General features: G+C 32.8%; 1 protein-coding gene across 6 annotated transcripts; it reads right to left on the bottom strand.

Annotated features, from left to right (window-relative positions):
• Positions 1-3408: 3408 nt before the first annotated feature.
• On the bottom strand, positions 3409-10020 carry LOC137807326 (replication protein A 32 kDa subunit A-like). 6 transcript variants are annotated; one of them, XM_068607927.1, is made up of 13 exons: positions 9938-9987; positions 8660-8717; positions 8063-8211; positions 7739-7909; positions 7481-7591; positions 7314-7411; positions 7166-7207; positions 6464-6541; positions 6221-6299; positions 6012-6104; positions 5857-5933; positions 3775-3843; positions 3409-3698 (listed from the first exon to the last, which is right to left on the bottom strand). In XM_068607927.1, the coding sequence occupies exons 4-13, from the start codon at positions 7844-7846 to the stop codon at positions 3617-3619; spliced, it is 837 nt and encodes a 278-aa protein (XP_068464028.1). In that variant the 5' UTR covers positions 7847-7909; positions 8063-8211; positions 8660-8717; positions 9938-9987; the 3' UTR covers positions 3409-3616. The 6 variants fall into 6 exon arrangements, with proteins under 6 accessions (XP_068464028.1, XP_068464027.1, XP_068464026.1 ...); XM_068607926.1 differs by lacking the exon at positions 8063-8211 and having other exon boundaries at positions 9938-10017; XM_068607925.1 differs by lacking the exon at positions 8660-8717 and having other exon boundaries at positions 8071-8211; positions 9938-10014.
• Between the last annotated feature and the right edge of the window lie 5004 nt (positions 10021-15024).

Below are 15024 nucleotides of genomic sequence, written 5' to 3' on the forward strand. Positions count from 1 at the left end.
AGCCATAACTTTTCTATAACCACTTCACTACTTCCAACCCATTATTAGAATTAGGTGCATGATTCCACATTTAAAGCATAAAATTTTTCATAATTAGAGTTTTATAAGTAATTCAATTGTAAGATTAGGTAGCACCATACATATAATAACGAAAATACAACGGAATCTAACTTATTTGCAACAATTAACTCAAAAGGGGATGATTGTCTAAGTTTTATGGAACATAGTAACTTTATACATTTTAGCACCGATCCGTGGCTCTTTAGGTATGAATGTACTGAGAAATTAAAGAAAAAAAAAACTTTATTGTTTGGATTTAAAGAAAGAATAAAAGATTGTATACATTTTTTTTTCTTCAGTACAAATAGTTTAACAAATGATAATGGTGAGTTGGATAAGATTGAGTATCCAAGTCTTACACTAATGTTGTTAGCAATTCATTTTAGTACGAATCGTATTGGTTTGAACTTTTTTATATTATTAACCAGTCAAGATTTTCCTAATAAGTTAGTTTACCCATGATGAAATCTTGATCAAAATTTTGGAAATTTGGATTTGATAAACCTATTGTTAATTTAGAAATGAATCATATTGCTACTATGATTGAATCCAGCAAACCTTATCAATAATGTCAGAAGTATGAATCTCAGAGACAGTTAAGGGAAGGGATTTTACTTTACTAGAAGGTGTTAATTTCAGAGTTTTGTTGATGAGATTTGACATTAAAAGCAAAAATATTATTATAAAGAGGTTATTATAAGTGGAAACTAGAGAGAGAAGAGACATGATTAATTAAGTAAAGAAAAGTATTGAAGCAAATCACCTTTGAGTTGTTATATAGGACTAAGTTGGGATGCATTTGATAATGACATGACATAAATGTGAGTTGAGGAAAATTGAGATTAAGAAAGCAGTGTTGATATTAAAGGAAAGGATTAGAATAATGATAGAAGTGTGTGTATAAGAGATATGGATTGATGGGAATTATAGAATAAGTGAAGCAGGATTGTGCAACAAAGATGGTGGGTGGCTCCCGAAAGGACACTTTGACCCCGGACCATGCGGACACTTGTCTCAATCGCTACAAAAGAAAATGTGTCTTATAGTGACTCAGCCAATCCAGATTGCAAGCCAAGCAAAGCTCACGTTCACACTGCACATGTGAGAAAAGGACAAATGTGATTGTGAGGAACATTGGAATAGAGATTAGGTAGTGAAGAACAATTTTATTTAGTAAAAATGTGGGGAGCAGCAGACAGAGTAGTCCTCAAAACACGTATAAGAGTTAAAAATGCTTTTACACTAAGCAATGAGAATGCAGAAAGGCGTAAAAAATAAAGAGGAAAGGTTACATGACAGTGAAGTTATTTGTGGGGAATAAAGAAAGACTAAAGGGTGTTTTAGATTGGTAGAGAGTTCGGCGGGAGTGGGAGAGTGTTGGCATTGAGGCTTCATTATTCCCTTCAAATCTGCAGTAAAAAGAAAAGGAACTAATTAAACTAATAATTGGTGACTTATAAAACACCCACTAACATACACATTTTTCTATCATAAACTAAGCAATCTTCACAGCTGGCTACTAAAAGCCAATTTCTTTAATTCCAGGCCGAATACTTTGCCAAAACAGTCAAACTTTGTATTAGAAAGCCATTGCAGAGTGTAGTTTGGGGTCAGAGAAACGAATCATTTCTCACGTTCGCTGCTATATCTTAATTTCTAGTTTATTACTATTATTGCTTCATCATCATCATCATCTCTTCCGAATTCTCTTTTGCTTCATTTAGTTGTGTTGTTTAAATTATTCTTCTCACATTCTCGGTTTGGAGAAAGATCTGATCCTGCGTGATTCGAGACACAAAGGTGGGTCCAACTACGGATTCACAATACGTGTGGTTGATCACGATTCTCTTACATAATAAGAGATATAACAAGTGTATGAAGAGGGTTGTTAGCCCCTCACCCCCAATTTTAAGCCAACAAATATTTTATTTTGGCGTTTTTGAAATGGTATTCTAGAATATACATTAACATACATGGTATCTTATTATCAATTGAACACATAAAGTCGGATTCGGCATGAGTGTCTGAATTTAGAGAATATAATGAATAGTAAAAAACTAAAAGCAATAATTAAGGAGGCAGAGCGAAAACGGTGCATCCACATGATAGGAGAGTCAAACAGAGAAAATGAGATTGCACGTGGCGTCTTGAGAGGTCTGCCCTATACTGAAAAATGATCCACCACCATCACAGCACGTGACTTGAGAACAAGACCTCTGTTTCCACGTGCCATTTCAGGCACAAGAACAAGAGGGCGGTGGAAGTTGTGCTGGAGTGAACCACACGTGATGCTGGTGTCCATCGTAATCTGCTACTTCCACTTTATAATTTCCACCCTTCTATATTCACAATTCCTGCACTCCTAACTTTAACTACATTCTCACCTTAATATTTTTCTTTTTTATTATTGCACTTGTTACATTACTCCTTCGCTACACTTTTTCCAATCCTATAGTAACTCTTCATATTTTAAAAACGTACATTATATATCTATTGTTAACTTTAAAAAAATCTACACTAGTATTCCCAAACTGAACTCTTTTTTTTGTTTCAGTATGACTTACTATTACTTTTATTTATACAAAAACAGACGTATATTCATGACACAGGTTCAAACAGTTACGCTTCACTGATATATGGCCGTAAGTATATATATCTTTTTGATACCAGGGTGCATGTTTTAAAGCTTAGCTAAAAGCTAAAACACATTCGTAGTTGTGTCAAGCGACCAATAGTGGACCCATATAAAGATTTTAACAAAAACACTCTTAAGAATAACCTTTTGCAATGAAGCCCATTAGCTCCGCGCTCTAAAGGGAATTTCTTCCTGAACCCATATTTTTTCTTGCACCACATACTTTTGAAAATGCTAAAATTATTCATTCTAGATTATATAATCTAAAATGCAAAATTTACATAATGTACATTCTATAATACAAATTACACAATGCAAAAATTGTATTTTAAAATGTGCAATGAAGCAAATTCTAGAATACAGTATTCTGAAATATGTAATCTAAAATACAAAACTGTAATTCGGATTGTATTTAAGACTATACATTCCAGAATACAAATTTTAAATGATACAATCCAAAATATAAAAAATCACAATTTTAAACTTTATGATTTTATAATCTGAAAAGTCTAAAGGAATTAAAAAAAATGTTCAATGAAAAATATCAAATAATTTGGATATTTTTCAAAGTATGGGGGTGTAGGAAGGAATGCATGGAGGTGAGGAAGAATTTACCCATTTTTAAAGCATCCGCACTCATTATAACTACGGGCCAATACAGTAATGATAATTATTGTAACTGGTTAATCTTCGTTAATTAAAAAAAAAAACACTTCGCACAATATATACATTCCATATCAAGTTCAATTTGTTACCTATCACCGGTTCATACTCTTGGTATATAGTTATTGTGAGAAAGAAAGACAACTTGATCAAAATATAGCAGAACTGGTGTTTTGCTTGTGTGTTGCATCACTGGAATGCATACGCATAGTTAAGCCTACCTTGACAAAATTATGCCATTGTCCAACAATAAATATATCAACCATTGATGATTGACTTATAGTGATCAGCTATAGTTTCATAAACGGCACCTTCATCGATAAGGTTTTTAATAGCCAGCCTGCAGAGGAATTCAATAAGAATCAACAAGATTTGAATACTATGAGAGAGAGAGAGACAGAGAGAAAGAGACAGACATGAGCTTATCCAAAGAAATTTCAAGATGCTGTGCAATAAGATCACGACGGACTCCCTCATTCCTTGACCTGAAACATAAATATCAGAATGTTAAGTTGTGAATACCAAACAATATTCAACACATTCATCTAAAAAACAAGTGCGAACTTTATTATTTTAACTAAGGTCGTGTGATGTTTTTTATATCTCCAATTTATTCTCCACTCTTTGTTTCCATAGGACTAAAAGTCATGCAATTTTCATTTCTCTGTAGTTCTTTTGGTAACCTTGGTTGAACACGTGAAGACACCTGTGTTCCGCATCTTGAAGATGAAGATATTTTTGGTTTTGTTTTGATGATGAACTTGTACTTGGCAAATGATATATAAGGTTGCTTGTTATTGCTATTGCGTGAATGTTTGTGATACTTGCATACAAAAAATTCATTTTTCTTCTTCTACAATGGGATCAAATCTTAAACAATCATTCAGACTCACAATTCAAAGAGTTTATTTTTCCTCTTCAGAGCCAAAGCAAAAGATTATAATTTTTTTAGCAAGAAAGTGGATACATTGAAGTTCTGGGAGAAGTTTCCTCATTCTCTGTGCTTTATTCGTTTAGAAAATCTGTCATCAAATCATGTGATATCGTTTTTCTTTCTGTGCCATTGCATTCTAAGGATTATACAACTAAGTTTGACGCGTTATACAGAGTAAGTTTCTGCATATGTAAAAATTCCTTGATATTGCTTTGTTCTTGTAATTAGTATTTGTAACATTTGTTTTCTCGGATAGTAGAACAATCCTTCTCAAATTTGAAGGGATTGAACTAACGGTGGATTAGGTAAAAATTGAACCAGAACGAAATTTCTTTTTGAAAATATTTTGTACTTAAGGGGATTAATTCTACATTAAGAATTGGATATCAAGAGATTGAAGAAATATTCTTCTACAAAGTTTAAAGAGAAAGTCTTGCTTTTAAACTCTGTTTTTTACCAATTCATCCTCCTCTTGGGAATTCTCTAGTCATATTTGTCTACAACCTTCTTTGTATGTGTGCAAAACCAATTTTGATTGATTTTATATCAATTTCCTATTTGATGCCATCTCAATATCTCATTATATACAATCATTTTGTAATTCATCTTTTCTTATGAGTCAAGACAGACATCTATCTTAACATTTTTATTTTGCTACATCCACGCACCTTTTATCTCGTTGTTCCTTTTAAACATGACATAACATTTACTTTCGTAGATTATAACTAGATATATAGTAGTATCCTAAGACTCCCCTTTGTTTGTTAGGTACATTGTGATCTCAAATAAGTCTGTCTGTAGTTTTCAAAACAGAAAATTAACAAAGAACATCCGACATTCTTGGATTTTTATTTTGATCATAATAGTATATGAGGATACATTGCACAACACCAGTTGAAACTCAGGGGATACCAACCAAAATAATGTCACCAATCTTGCTCATTCTCATTATAAACTCAAGTTGCCAGTTTGCCAACTTGTGCCATGTATAGAAGCATACGATTCCTTAACATGCACTTTCAATCATTTAATTTTTTTAATAAAAAGGTTAAATTAATATTTTTATCTCTGTTTTTCTTTTAACTCTACCAACTTGGTGTCTCTTATATTAAAATGTTCAATATATTCTTTTAATTGTCAATATATGCAATGTGGTCCTTTATGCCTATTTTCTCACTAACAATGTTAACCTAATCTAATGAAAAACAGACACGTCACTATCAGGCTAAAGTTGGGACACTGGGAAAATAGATGAAAGGGGAGATATTGCATATTGTTTTGACAATTAGAGGACCTCGCTGAACATTTTAACATTAGAAAAACAAAGGTAAACAAAGTAATAGAAAAAGGGTAAAAAACTAATTTAGTCTAAAAAAATTGTTTACAACCTTGCTCCGAATTGAACTATTAAAAAACTCCGTATGCTACTTCTACAGCAGACAATGCAGAAGTTTGGCAATATTTAAGAAAGGTATTTTGGATACGCATACACATAAATCAATGGATAAAACCAACATTCAGAAAAACAAAATAGTTGATGTTTAATTACAACCAGATAACGTACCTGTTGGCGGGAAGATGCAGAAAATCTAAGACCATATTTTCAGTACCCTTCTGGCCAATGGCATGTTGATCAGAGAACTACAGATGAAAAGTAGCAAAGGAGTTATATCAAATAAAAATGAAACATAAACAGAAAAGTATGGTTCACTCTCTTACCTGATTTGTTGGTGGAATAACTTTAGCTTGATAACCCATTGTGGGAGTAATTGGCGTAGAATTCATAACATGTTGCTGATTAGGGACACTACTCTGAAGATGTTACCAAGTGAAACATTAGAATACACATGTACGCATGGTATTCATAACTATATATCCACCTCACATCATGTCAACTCAAACAAAAATTACAATATTGTAACTAATACCCGAATCCTGGAATTGTAGAGATGCACATGTATGCAATCTATGAAATGACTAGCAACCTCGTTAAAGTCAGTCACAGGCCTGAAATGACGCAGCGGAGTGAGGTTAAATATTGAACTGTAAGCAATAAGAGGTCCGCCTCAAATCGCCGAGATAAGAAGATAACCATCCTCAATTGTGATAATGATAGATATCGAAGACAATTTAAAATATTGAAGAGCTAAATATTTAAACTTCGTCCACACCTGAAATAGAAAACATTCAAGGTCCTTTTACCCTGAAAGTTTTTCAAATGTCCATGGAGCCTCGCATACATTCCGTCCCTAATAATGAAACTAGAATATTAGTACATACTATTTGAAATGAATTATCTGAGTAAATAAAAACATACACGTGTGACAACAAATAACCACACTACAAAACACGAACAAAATTATCAGTGTATCTGCTGCTTATTTTCTTGCAGAAAAAAGAATAAAATGGACATATTTATGTACCTTTCTATTTTTTTTATTTTAGTAGTAACATGTAACTCAAAACATGTCATTTCCGTTCTGAATTAAACAAGTAAACACGTATGGTATTTAAAAAACGGGAGTGATTAAAACCATTCTTCTCACTACTTATACATACAAGTTCAAAAATGGGTAAAGTTATTAAGACCCTATTTGAATAAATTCTAAGTAAACAAACACAAGAGAATAAAATAAAAAAGTAAAATGAATCAAACTTCTTTAATACATTAAAACTAGTTCTGAAAAAGTTAAATAAAATGACTTTTGTAAATTAGCTTATACATAAATTAATTTAAACTTATAAAAGAAATTTAATTAATTTCCTCTTTTTTATTTTATTTTCGTATAAATATGTTTTGAGAATTTTATTCGACCAGAACCTAAATACAAAATGAAAATCTACACAGCAAATACAATATTGCAGTAGCATACAAGATAGACTCTGCTTCATTTGAATCAGCAGCTTCCTGAAACCTGCAGACGAACAAAAACTCGTCACTACCAAAAGCAAATGGTGCAAAAGAAAAAAAGATCAGAACAAAAATAATGATCTAGACATAACAAATTTAACGACAATTACCATTTATTACACTCAATCTTCCCAGTACCATCATCAAGCACAAAAGTAACATCAGTAACTCGTCCAGCTTTGTTGCACACTCTTCCTATAAGAGTAACCTGGACTCGAATTGTCAGAACCTCCAAACCTTAACCAAATTAACAAACTAAGATTCAAGGAGAACGCACATTATTAACGTCCACACCGTCAACAATCAAATTGGCTTTATCATCGCTTGATTGAATCGCATCGTATATTTGCTTAACTGTTAGAGGAAGCAAGGACTGAGCATCGCGATTCTACAAAACAACAATAAATCATAAATATAACTTCAAAGCACAACGTTTTCTCAAAAACTTCCAATTGGAAGAGCAAAACCCTAGGGATTAATTAGTGTTAAATGTGTTTGTGAGTATGATAAAAAGGAAAAATAAAGGAGAAGAGACCTTGGAGAAACCCAGTGAAGGATCAGTGCCCTGAGTGGCCTGAGAAGGCATAAATCCGCCGCCGGAGAAGGCTGCGTTGCCGTCGAACTGACTCGAACTCGAATACATGCTTCTTCACTTGTAGAATCGATATGCATACACAAATTTCAAAATTTGGTGTGCGTACTGTAACTGAAACATATATACAAAACGTTTTCTTTTTTACTCTTTACGATTAATATGGAAATACAAAAACTAGTTTCCCCCCATTATTTCTGTTTATTTCCTCCAAGTAATTGTCTTTCTAAAAGAAAAGAAAAGAAAATAAATAAAAAAATGGTATACCAAACAACCTCTGGAAATATATGGTCTACCAGGAGAAGGAGCTCGGGCACAGCTCAAAGCGGAGTTTATAATTCCACCATTTTTTTATGCTTATACGCATGACCTAGCCGTTGTTGGCTAAACTATGGCTTCTCTGAATGTTTATCTTCCTTTTTCACCAAAAGAACAATGTAAAAATAGATAACTGTATTATTTGCCTTATTCTTGGTAACTTAAAGAAACAAAAACACAAAGGATGTCTGGGGACGAAATGAACGAAATGAAGAGAAACCAAACGATTTTAACAGAAAAAAAATGGTACGAGATTAAATGGAGTAAAGAGAAGTTAAAATATTAATTGAACCAATATAAAGACAAAGCTCTTTTAAAAAAGAAAACACAAAGGATGGTAACCATATATGTGAATGATTGAACGTTCGAGAGGTAGGAAATTGTTACATTTACATAAGAAGCCTGTGACGGAAAAGCTGAGAGCGTGATCCACCCTTTAAACTTTTTTAGGAAACATAACAAAGGACCCTAACTATATAGGAATGCAAACAATTTGATATACAAGAACCGTTAAGGAAAAGATGAGAGCATATAAAAAATGCTTACTGTATAATTAAAACAATCAAATAAGAAAGCATACTCTCCAGCACATCTATCTCCACTTCTGCAGCAGAACAGTGAATCGAAAATAAAATTCTTGAAAAATAAAGCCAAAACCTCATTTATTCTCAACTGTAGCGACCCATGAAATAATATATGCTAATTATAAGATAAAAAATTCCAATTATACCATCAGTAGACAAATTCATGTAATATCTTTGAACAAGCGACATAAATCATTAGTAGAAACAAGAAATATCAATCAATAAGTTATATGACAACCAAGACATCTAAATTTGAAACGAGTCAATGGATGAATTTATCAGAAGACAGTACAGGAAAGAAAGAAAATAAGTGGAGTTTGATACTTCAGATTGTAGATAGCCTTCCACAAGAAGAATCTTGAAGCAAAGTGAAAACTGAGAAACAAGTCAGAAGCTCATTAAGTGGTAGAATGGTAGTAGAATCCAAGAAATTAACAACTAAAATCTGAACCAAGGACAACCAGATCTTCCAAGAAATCCCCAATTATGAACCTAAAACACAGAACCTTTGTAACATTGATGACAACGACCAAAAAGTTTAGCATTGCATCACACGCACCTTCAGACCCTACCATATTCACAAACTCACGGCGGGCCACTCTAGTGTGACCATCCGAAAAAAGCAACAAACGATGCAACCCTCGACGTTGAGTAGAATTTATAATGTTACAGATAGAGAGGTGTATTGGATACAGCTAGCATTTCTTCATTCTGGTGAAGAGCAATAAATTGGTCTTATGTACTTTTGATCCTTCAGATCAAATTTGTCACTCAACAAATTAACTGTGATAGTCTTGGAATGGAGTTAATCAACTATTGTTCTATTTTTTAATGTAGAATATTTTTTTTTTCTTTCCAGTTGTTTAGTCATCCACTGAATGAATGAACCAATTTGATCGCGTTAACAGTAGGTAATTAAATTTTAGTTTTCCAAACTAATTAACTGTGAGATTTTGCGCATTCAGGAATCAGATATACTCAACTACACCTATATCTGCGCCCAAATGCATAATACACCTTTTTTCTAATTTTCTTCCAATCATCTGAACTCCAATGGAAACAATTAGAAGAGTAAATACTCAAGCACACCATCATCCAAGAAATCAATAGCAGCCAGCAGTTCAACACAGAATTAACAATTCAGTCTAGAAACATAGAAGGATATGGCAAAAACAAAGGAATCAAACCCATTGGAAAAAAAACCCTGAGAAACAAAACCCTAGAAAGGACAGAGACGAACCTAAGGTTACGACAAAGATAGCTTGAGATTGGGACCCCAGAGAGCGCGGCAAAGGTCGAGCGCGTGAAAGAATTTTCAAAATTAGCAGGATTACGGATCAAGTATATATCGAATGAAGATATTTATTTAATTTTAAAATAATAAAAATATAATTAATATCTATAATAGTTTGAATATATACATACTGTTTAAGAGTATAAATATGGATTTTATTTTGATAATTTTAAAAATAATAGATTCACAGAATTTTCATCCATTTAAAAACTAGGACTAAATTGATTGAAAAGTATTAAAAAAATTAAAAATTGAGAATTTGACAAACTAATAAATACAACATGAAGGGTATTTGAAGTTGAACTGCACACAAATATGTTTGCTGTTAGTAATTAAGTTGAAATACTTTTTTTGCCAAATTTCATTGTTACAAGTTTATGCAAAATATATATTTCTCACTTTTTAGCATTTTTTCTCAACGTTGAGGGTTTTCATTATTATTCTCACTTTATTAACCATTCTAGTTTCAATTTAATTTTGATAAACTTTTGAAGTTATGTGTGATTTCTTTTCCAAGTTTAGATTACATTTTAGATATTTTAATTCGTTGAACTAACCTTAATGGTTTTTTTATAACAAGCTATTCAATTTATATTGACTTTATTTATTCTTATCTATATTTTTAATATAAATAGGTGAAAAAAGAATTGCATGCATGCTAGTGGTGAGATGTGAGTTTCGTGGATTAGAAGTGCAACAATATGATTGTCTATTCAATCGATATTTATTTGTGCAACTCATTATATATGGGTATGACATAGTTTTGAACTATTACATGTATTTAGCTACACATGCAAATGCAAGAGAAGTTAGTGTCACACCAATAACAATGTAGTAGACAAAGTATAAGGACTTCTCATCTATAACGTTCAAAACTCAAGTCTCATATGACATGAGAGGTCGGGCAACGATATGCTCATAATCATATTGTCGCAATACATACGCAAGCAAATGTTGTTGCATACATGTACCATAAAGAGACGGACTCAAAGGGCCTACTAGGGCGATGGTCGTCATATGGACTCCAAATGACTCTAACATAGGTCAGAACATCTAACTGGAACCAGAAGCAACAATAATACAAATATGTCATTCAGTCACATCAAGTTGCTCATGAGTGAATCTTCTAATAGGTGGGATTTATATCCCTCCCCCTATACCTTTAAAATGTTCGTATATTCATGTTTGTTACAATTTCAACAAATCAATAGTTGTGCATTCATATGAAAATAAATGTAATTTTCATTAATCTTGTATATGATTTACCTGTATAAGTGTCACATAAATGTCCAATTACTTTGTTAAGCAAAGCACGCATCCCTTAACTGATAAACATATGGGTAAGTGTGATAGCTACCCACGAGTATTCACCACACACTTATAGATTTTTTAACAACAACACATATATGGAGGTGACATTCTTATCAACAAGTGTTGTGCATCCCACTAGATGCAACAAATATGCTCTCACAACACACTACCAAGTCTACCGAATGCAACACTCCTCATAAACCTCTCAGAGCCAACCAAGTGTAATGTGTGCACTCCAAAATTGCCTCATTTGTGAGGTCTTACCTCACCCTACCACAACTTCAAAATGACATGATCCATGAAACTTACTAGCAGAGAAAGGTCTGAAGGTCCTTTAGGAAATCCTTTCTATTCGTCATGTCGGTCTTCATGTGCATCCATCACATTAGTAGTTGTATGATCACATGTTAGCTTACGATCTCGTATATAGACTAATGTCGAAGGCCTACCACCGCCTTGTGATTCACCACCTCCAGTTCTAGTCATAATTGTGTATGCAACATCATTCTTACATTAATGAAAACCAAAATTCTAATAAACTTTACACATACCTACAATATTTTTGGATTTGGAAATGCCTTTCAGATTGTACAATTTGTATTTAATCACGTTAGACGATACAATTTGAAAGGTATTCCCGAATATAGAAATGTCTTTCGGATTGTACAATCCATAATTATTATTTTTTCTAAAATGCATTTTTAATTGTACAAATCAAAATTTGGAAATACCTTATGGATTGTACAATCCAAAATATGTAGAAAAAGTAAATAAAAAAATATGATTGTGTAATTTGGAATCTTTCCAAATCACCAAATTTGGAATGAAAAAATACATAAATGAAAACATCAAAACGAACATTTGTTAACAATGCAACCAACAATGACTCGCCAATGCATATGCAATCTTCAACAAAAGAATGTGAAAATGCTCTAAAACATCACAAAAAAGCTTGAAAAAGGAAAGGAGATGCGAGGAGGGAGTGCTTGAGGGTGTCACCATTGATGAAAAAGATGAAGGAATAAGGAAATAAGGTTATTTATTTTTTAAATTAAGGGTATAATGTCTTTTGGTCACTCCGGGTGCAAATGAAAACTATGGTGTAGAAGAAATTGCCCAGTGTGGTTACCAGCCATGATGGTGTCTTGCATGGGTAATGAATAGTTGTCCCATGCTCCAACAAGGCTACTTCTTCTTGCACCCCATGGGTTCTTGGGGCACCACATAATAATTGCACAATTACATTTTTGTTCTGCAATTAAAAAATAAATAAACTCAAAAACTCTACTAAGGTTTTTCATCTTACCTCTTTTCCCAACTTCTCTCACAGTGCATCCCAAAACATATATGGAACGCGATTATCACCGGTTAAAAGTTTTTTTGTGGTTGTATACAGAATATGAGAGCATTTTATAGTGCGTTTGTGATTGTGTGGTGAAAAATGTTAATTTTTCATATGTATTTCACTCTTCTCTTACACTGATTTTGCTGCATTGATTTTTTGTGTGTTCTAAAAGCATTTTGGATTATGTAATCCAGAATAAAAAAATTTAAACTACAAATTTCGAATTACATAATCCAGAAGCCGTCCTCCAAGAAACATCATCGGAAGCCCAACCCATCGTTGAAATGACCAACATGGGTTGCATAACGCACATACAAGCTTAACGTCTTCTGCAGGAGTGTAAGAATTATCTAATGGAAACACCATGCTGGTAGTTCTAAACTTGAATGTTGTGTTTGTTTTTGGGTGTTTACTGTTACCGAAGATAGAAATGCGGGAGGAATCATGTTTGTATCTATCAATTTACGCTGATTTAGGAGCGTGGAAAGACACGAAATCTGCAAAATAGTTTCTACTCATACTGTATTTTCATGGTTTACCAGTGAATTCATTTCTTAACTTTTAAAATATAACAAATTTTTTAAAGATAAATAAATTTATATAATAATAATATAAATATATTTATATAGTAATAGTAAAAGAAAATAAATTAGTAATATAAATATAAATACTATGAAATAATAGTAATATATTTAAAATTTAAAATAGGAATAATATATATAAAAAAATTAATAAAATTATAAATAATTATAGTAACTAAAATAAAATTTTAAAATAATAATAATAATAAATTATAAATTATAAAAAATAATAATAAAAATAAAAATAAATTACTTATTTAATAATAATTAAAATAATTTTATTAAATAATAATATTAACAGTAATAAAAATTAATTTTTATTTTTATTTTATTTGATTTTATGAAAATATATTTTATATATATTTATAATATTTTAATTAACTAAAATTTATACAAAAATATCTCATATTTTATTATTTAAATATTTTTTAAAGAAAGGGTAAATTTGTAAACTTACATTTTACACATTTAAAAAAAATTAAAAATTTCTTTACAACCATCATATCACTCACAAACTTCAATAAACTTTCCTTACAGATTCACTGTATTATATCATAATCCAAACAACCTCACTTTCTTTACACTTTCCTCTCAAATCACTCCTCAAATCCTCTCCCTAATCCAAATAGAAGTGAACAATGGACAATTACTTGGGGATAAGAAGCAGTAGTGGACTCGTGACTGCTACCACAACTTATCTTCATGGAGTTTAAATCCCATCTTTCATGCAACGAAAAATGACAGGAAGGTTCACGAAGGATGCAAGGGAATGGTTGACGTCCATGGCAAAGGTTGTAGAATTGCTGAAATAGAGCAATTTCAACGCATAATTATCATATAAGATAAAGAAAAGGGACAACAAGGATTGGTGCAGATGAAAAGTGCAGTGCATCTTGCAAGATTCTAAGTTAAATCAAAGTATAAAACAATGAATAAATTAAAAGAAGTCTTAGCTGAAACTCCCCTGAACAGATAAAATACATTGTTTTTGTTAGCATTAAATTCAAAGTCGTCATTAGTTATATTTTGAAATTTGAATAATCAATAATTATTGTTCCTGCCGGTTGACCAAGAAAATCTTCATGCGTGGCTCTGACTTACGAACAAGGACTCCTTCGTCTTCAACTCAGATCTCCGCCTTACGTCGTCGTGAGTACCTGAAATGAAGTGAGCAAAAGGGCGCCCTCGCGGAAGTTTGCACTCTGACGATCAAGTCAGCAAGCAAGAAACATAAAACACCTCCGTATCGGAGCATCGTAACTGAATTCTCTGAAGGTGTGTAACTGAATCGTAACTAACTTTCTCTCTCTCTCCAACCACTTGTGCGTACAGTGAGTAAGCGAGCGAATGATTAGAGTGTGTGTGTAAACTGAGTAAAACGTACCTTACTAAGCTTTCAGAAAAGCTTATATACCTTGGGTTTCAGTGCTTGCTGCCACGTGGCTTCTCTGACTTAGCGCAACTCCACGTGGAAAGCCTTACCACGCTGTAACCCAACTTAGGGAAATTCCAGCGTGTAAGTCTTCCTTCCTCAAAGTGCATCTGGCGCGATGGGTGACTTTCTGGGTGTCAACTCATGCACCCCAGCCTCTAGTCACTCGCACTAGGAGTGTATCTGCCTTCCTCTCGCACCACGCACATGGTTCGCCCCTGGGCGTGGCCCTTTCCTGGGTCGTATCTGTCCCAGGGACTCTCCAGAGGTGGCGTGGGTACTTCACGAGTCAGGTTACTCCCTACTGGTACCGGGACTATGGCCTTGGAGCCACCTTTATCTTTTCTTATTACTCATTCTGAGG

This window comes from Phaseolus vulgaris, chromosome 3 (genome assembly GCF_000499845.2).
Source record: "Phaseolus vulgaris cultivar G19833 chromosome 3, P. vulgaris v2.0, whole genome shotgun sequence".
Lineage (NCBI taxonomy): Eukaryota > Viridiplantae > Streptophyta > Magnoliopsida > Fabales > Fabaceae > Phaseolus > Phaseolus vulgaris.

Excerpts from the sequence above, each read along its gene's own strand:
- LOC137807326 (XM_068607924.1), bottom strand. The coding sequence starts at position 7,846 with ATGTATTCGAGTTCGAGTCAGTTCGACGGCAACGCAGCCTTCTCCGGC. Across the intron at positions 7,592-7,738 it reads CTTCACTGGGTTTCTCCAAG|AATCGCGATGCTCAGTCCTT; the intron begins GTCTCTTCTCCT and ends GTTGTTTTGTAG. Across the intron at positions 6,300-6,463 it reads TTGAATGTTTTCTATTTCAG|GCCTGTGACTGACTTTAACG; the intron begins GTGTGGACGAAG and ends GCGTCATTTCAG.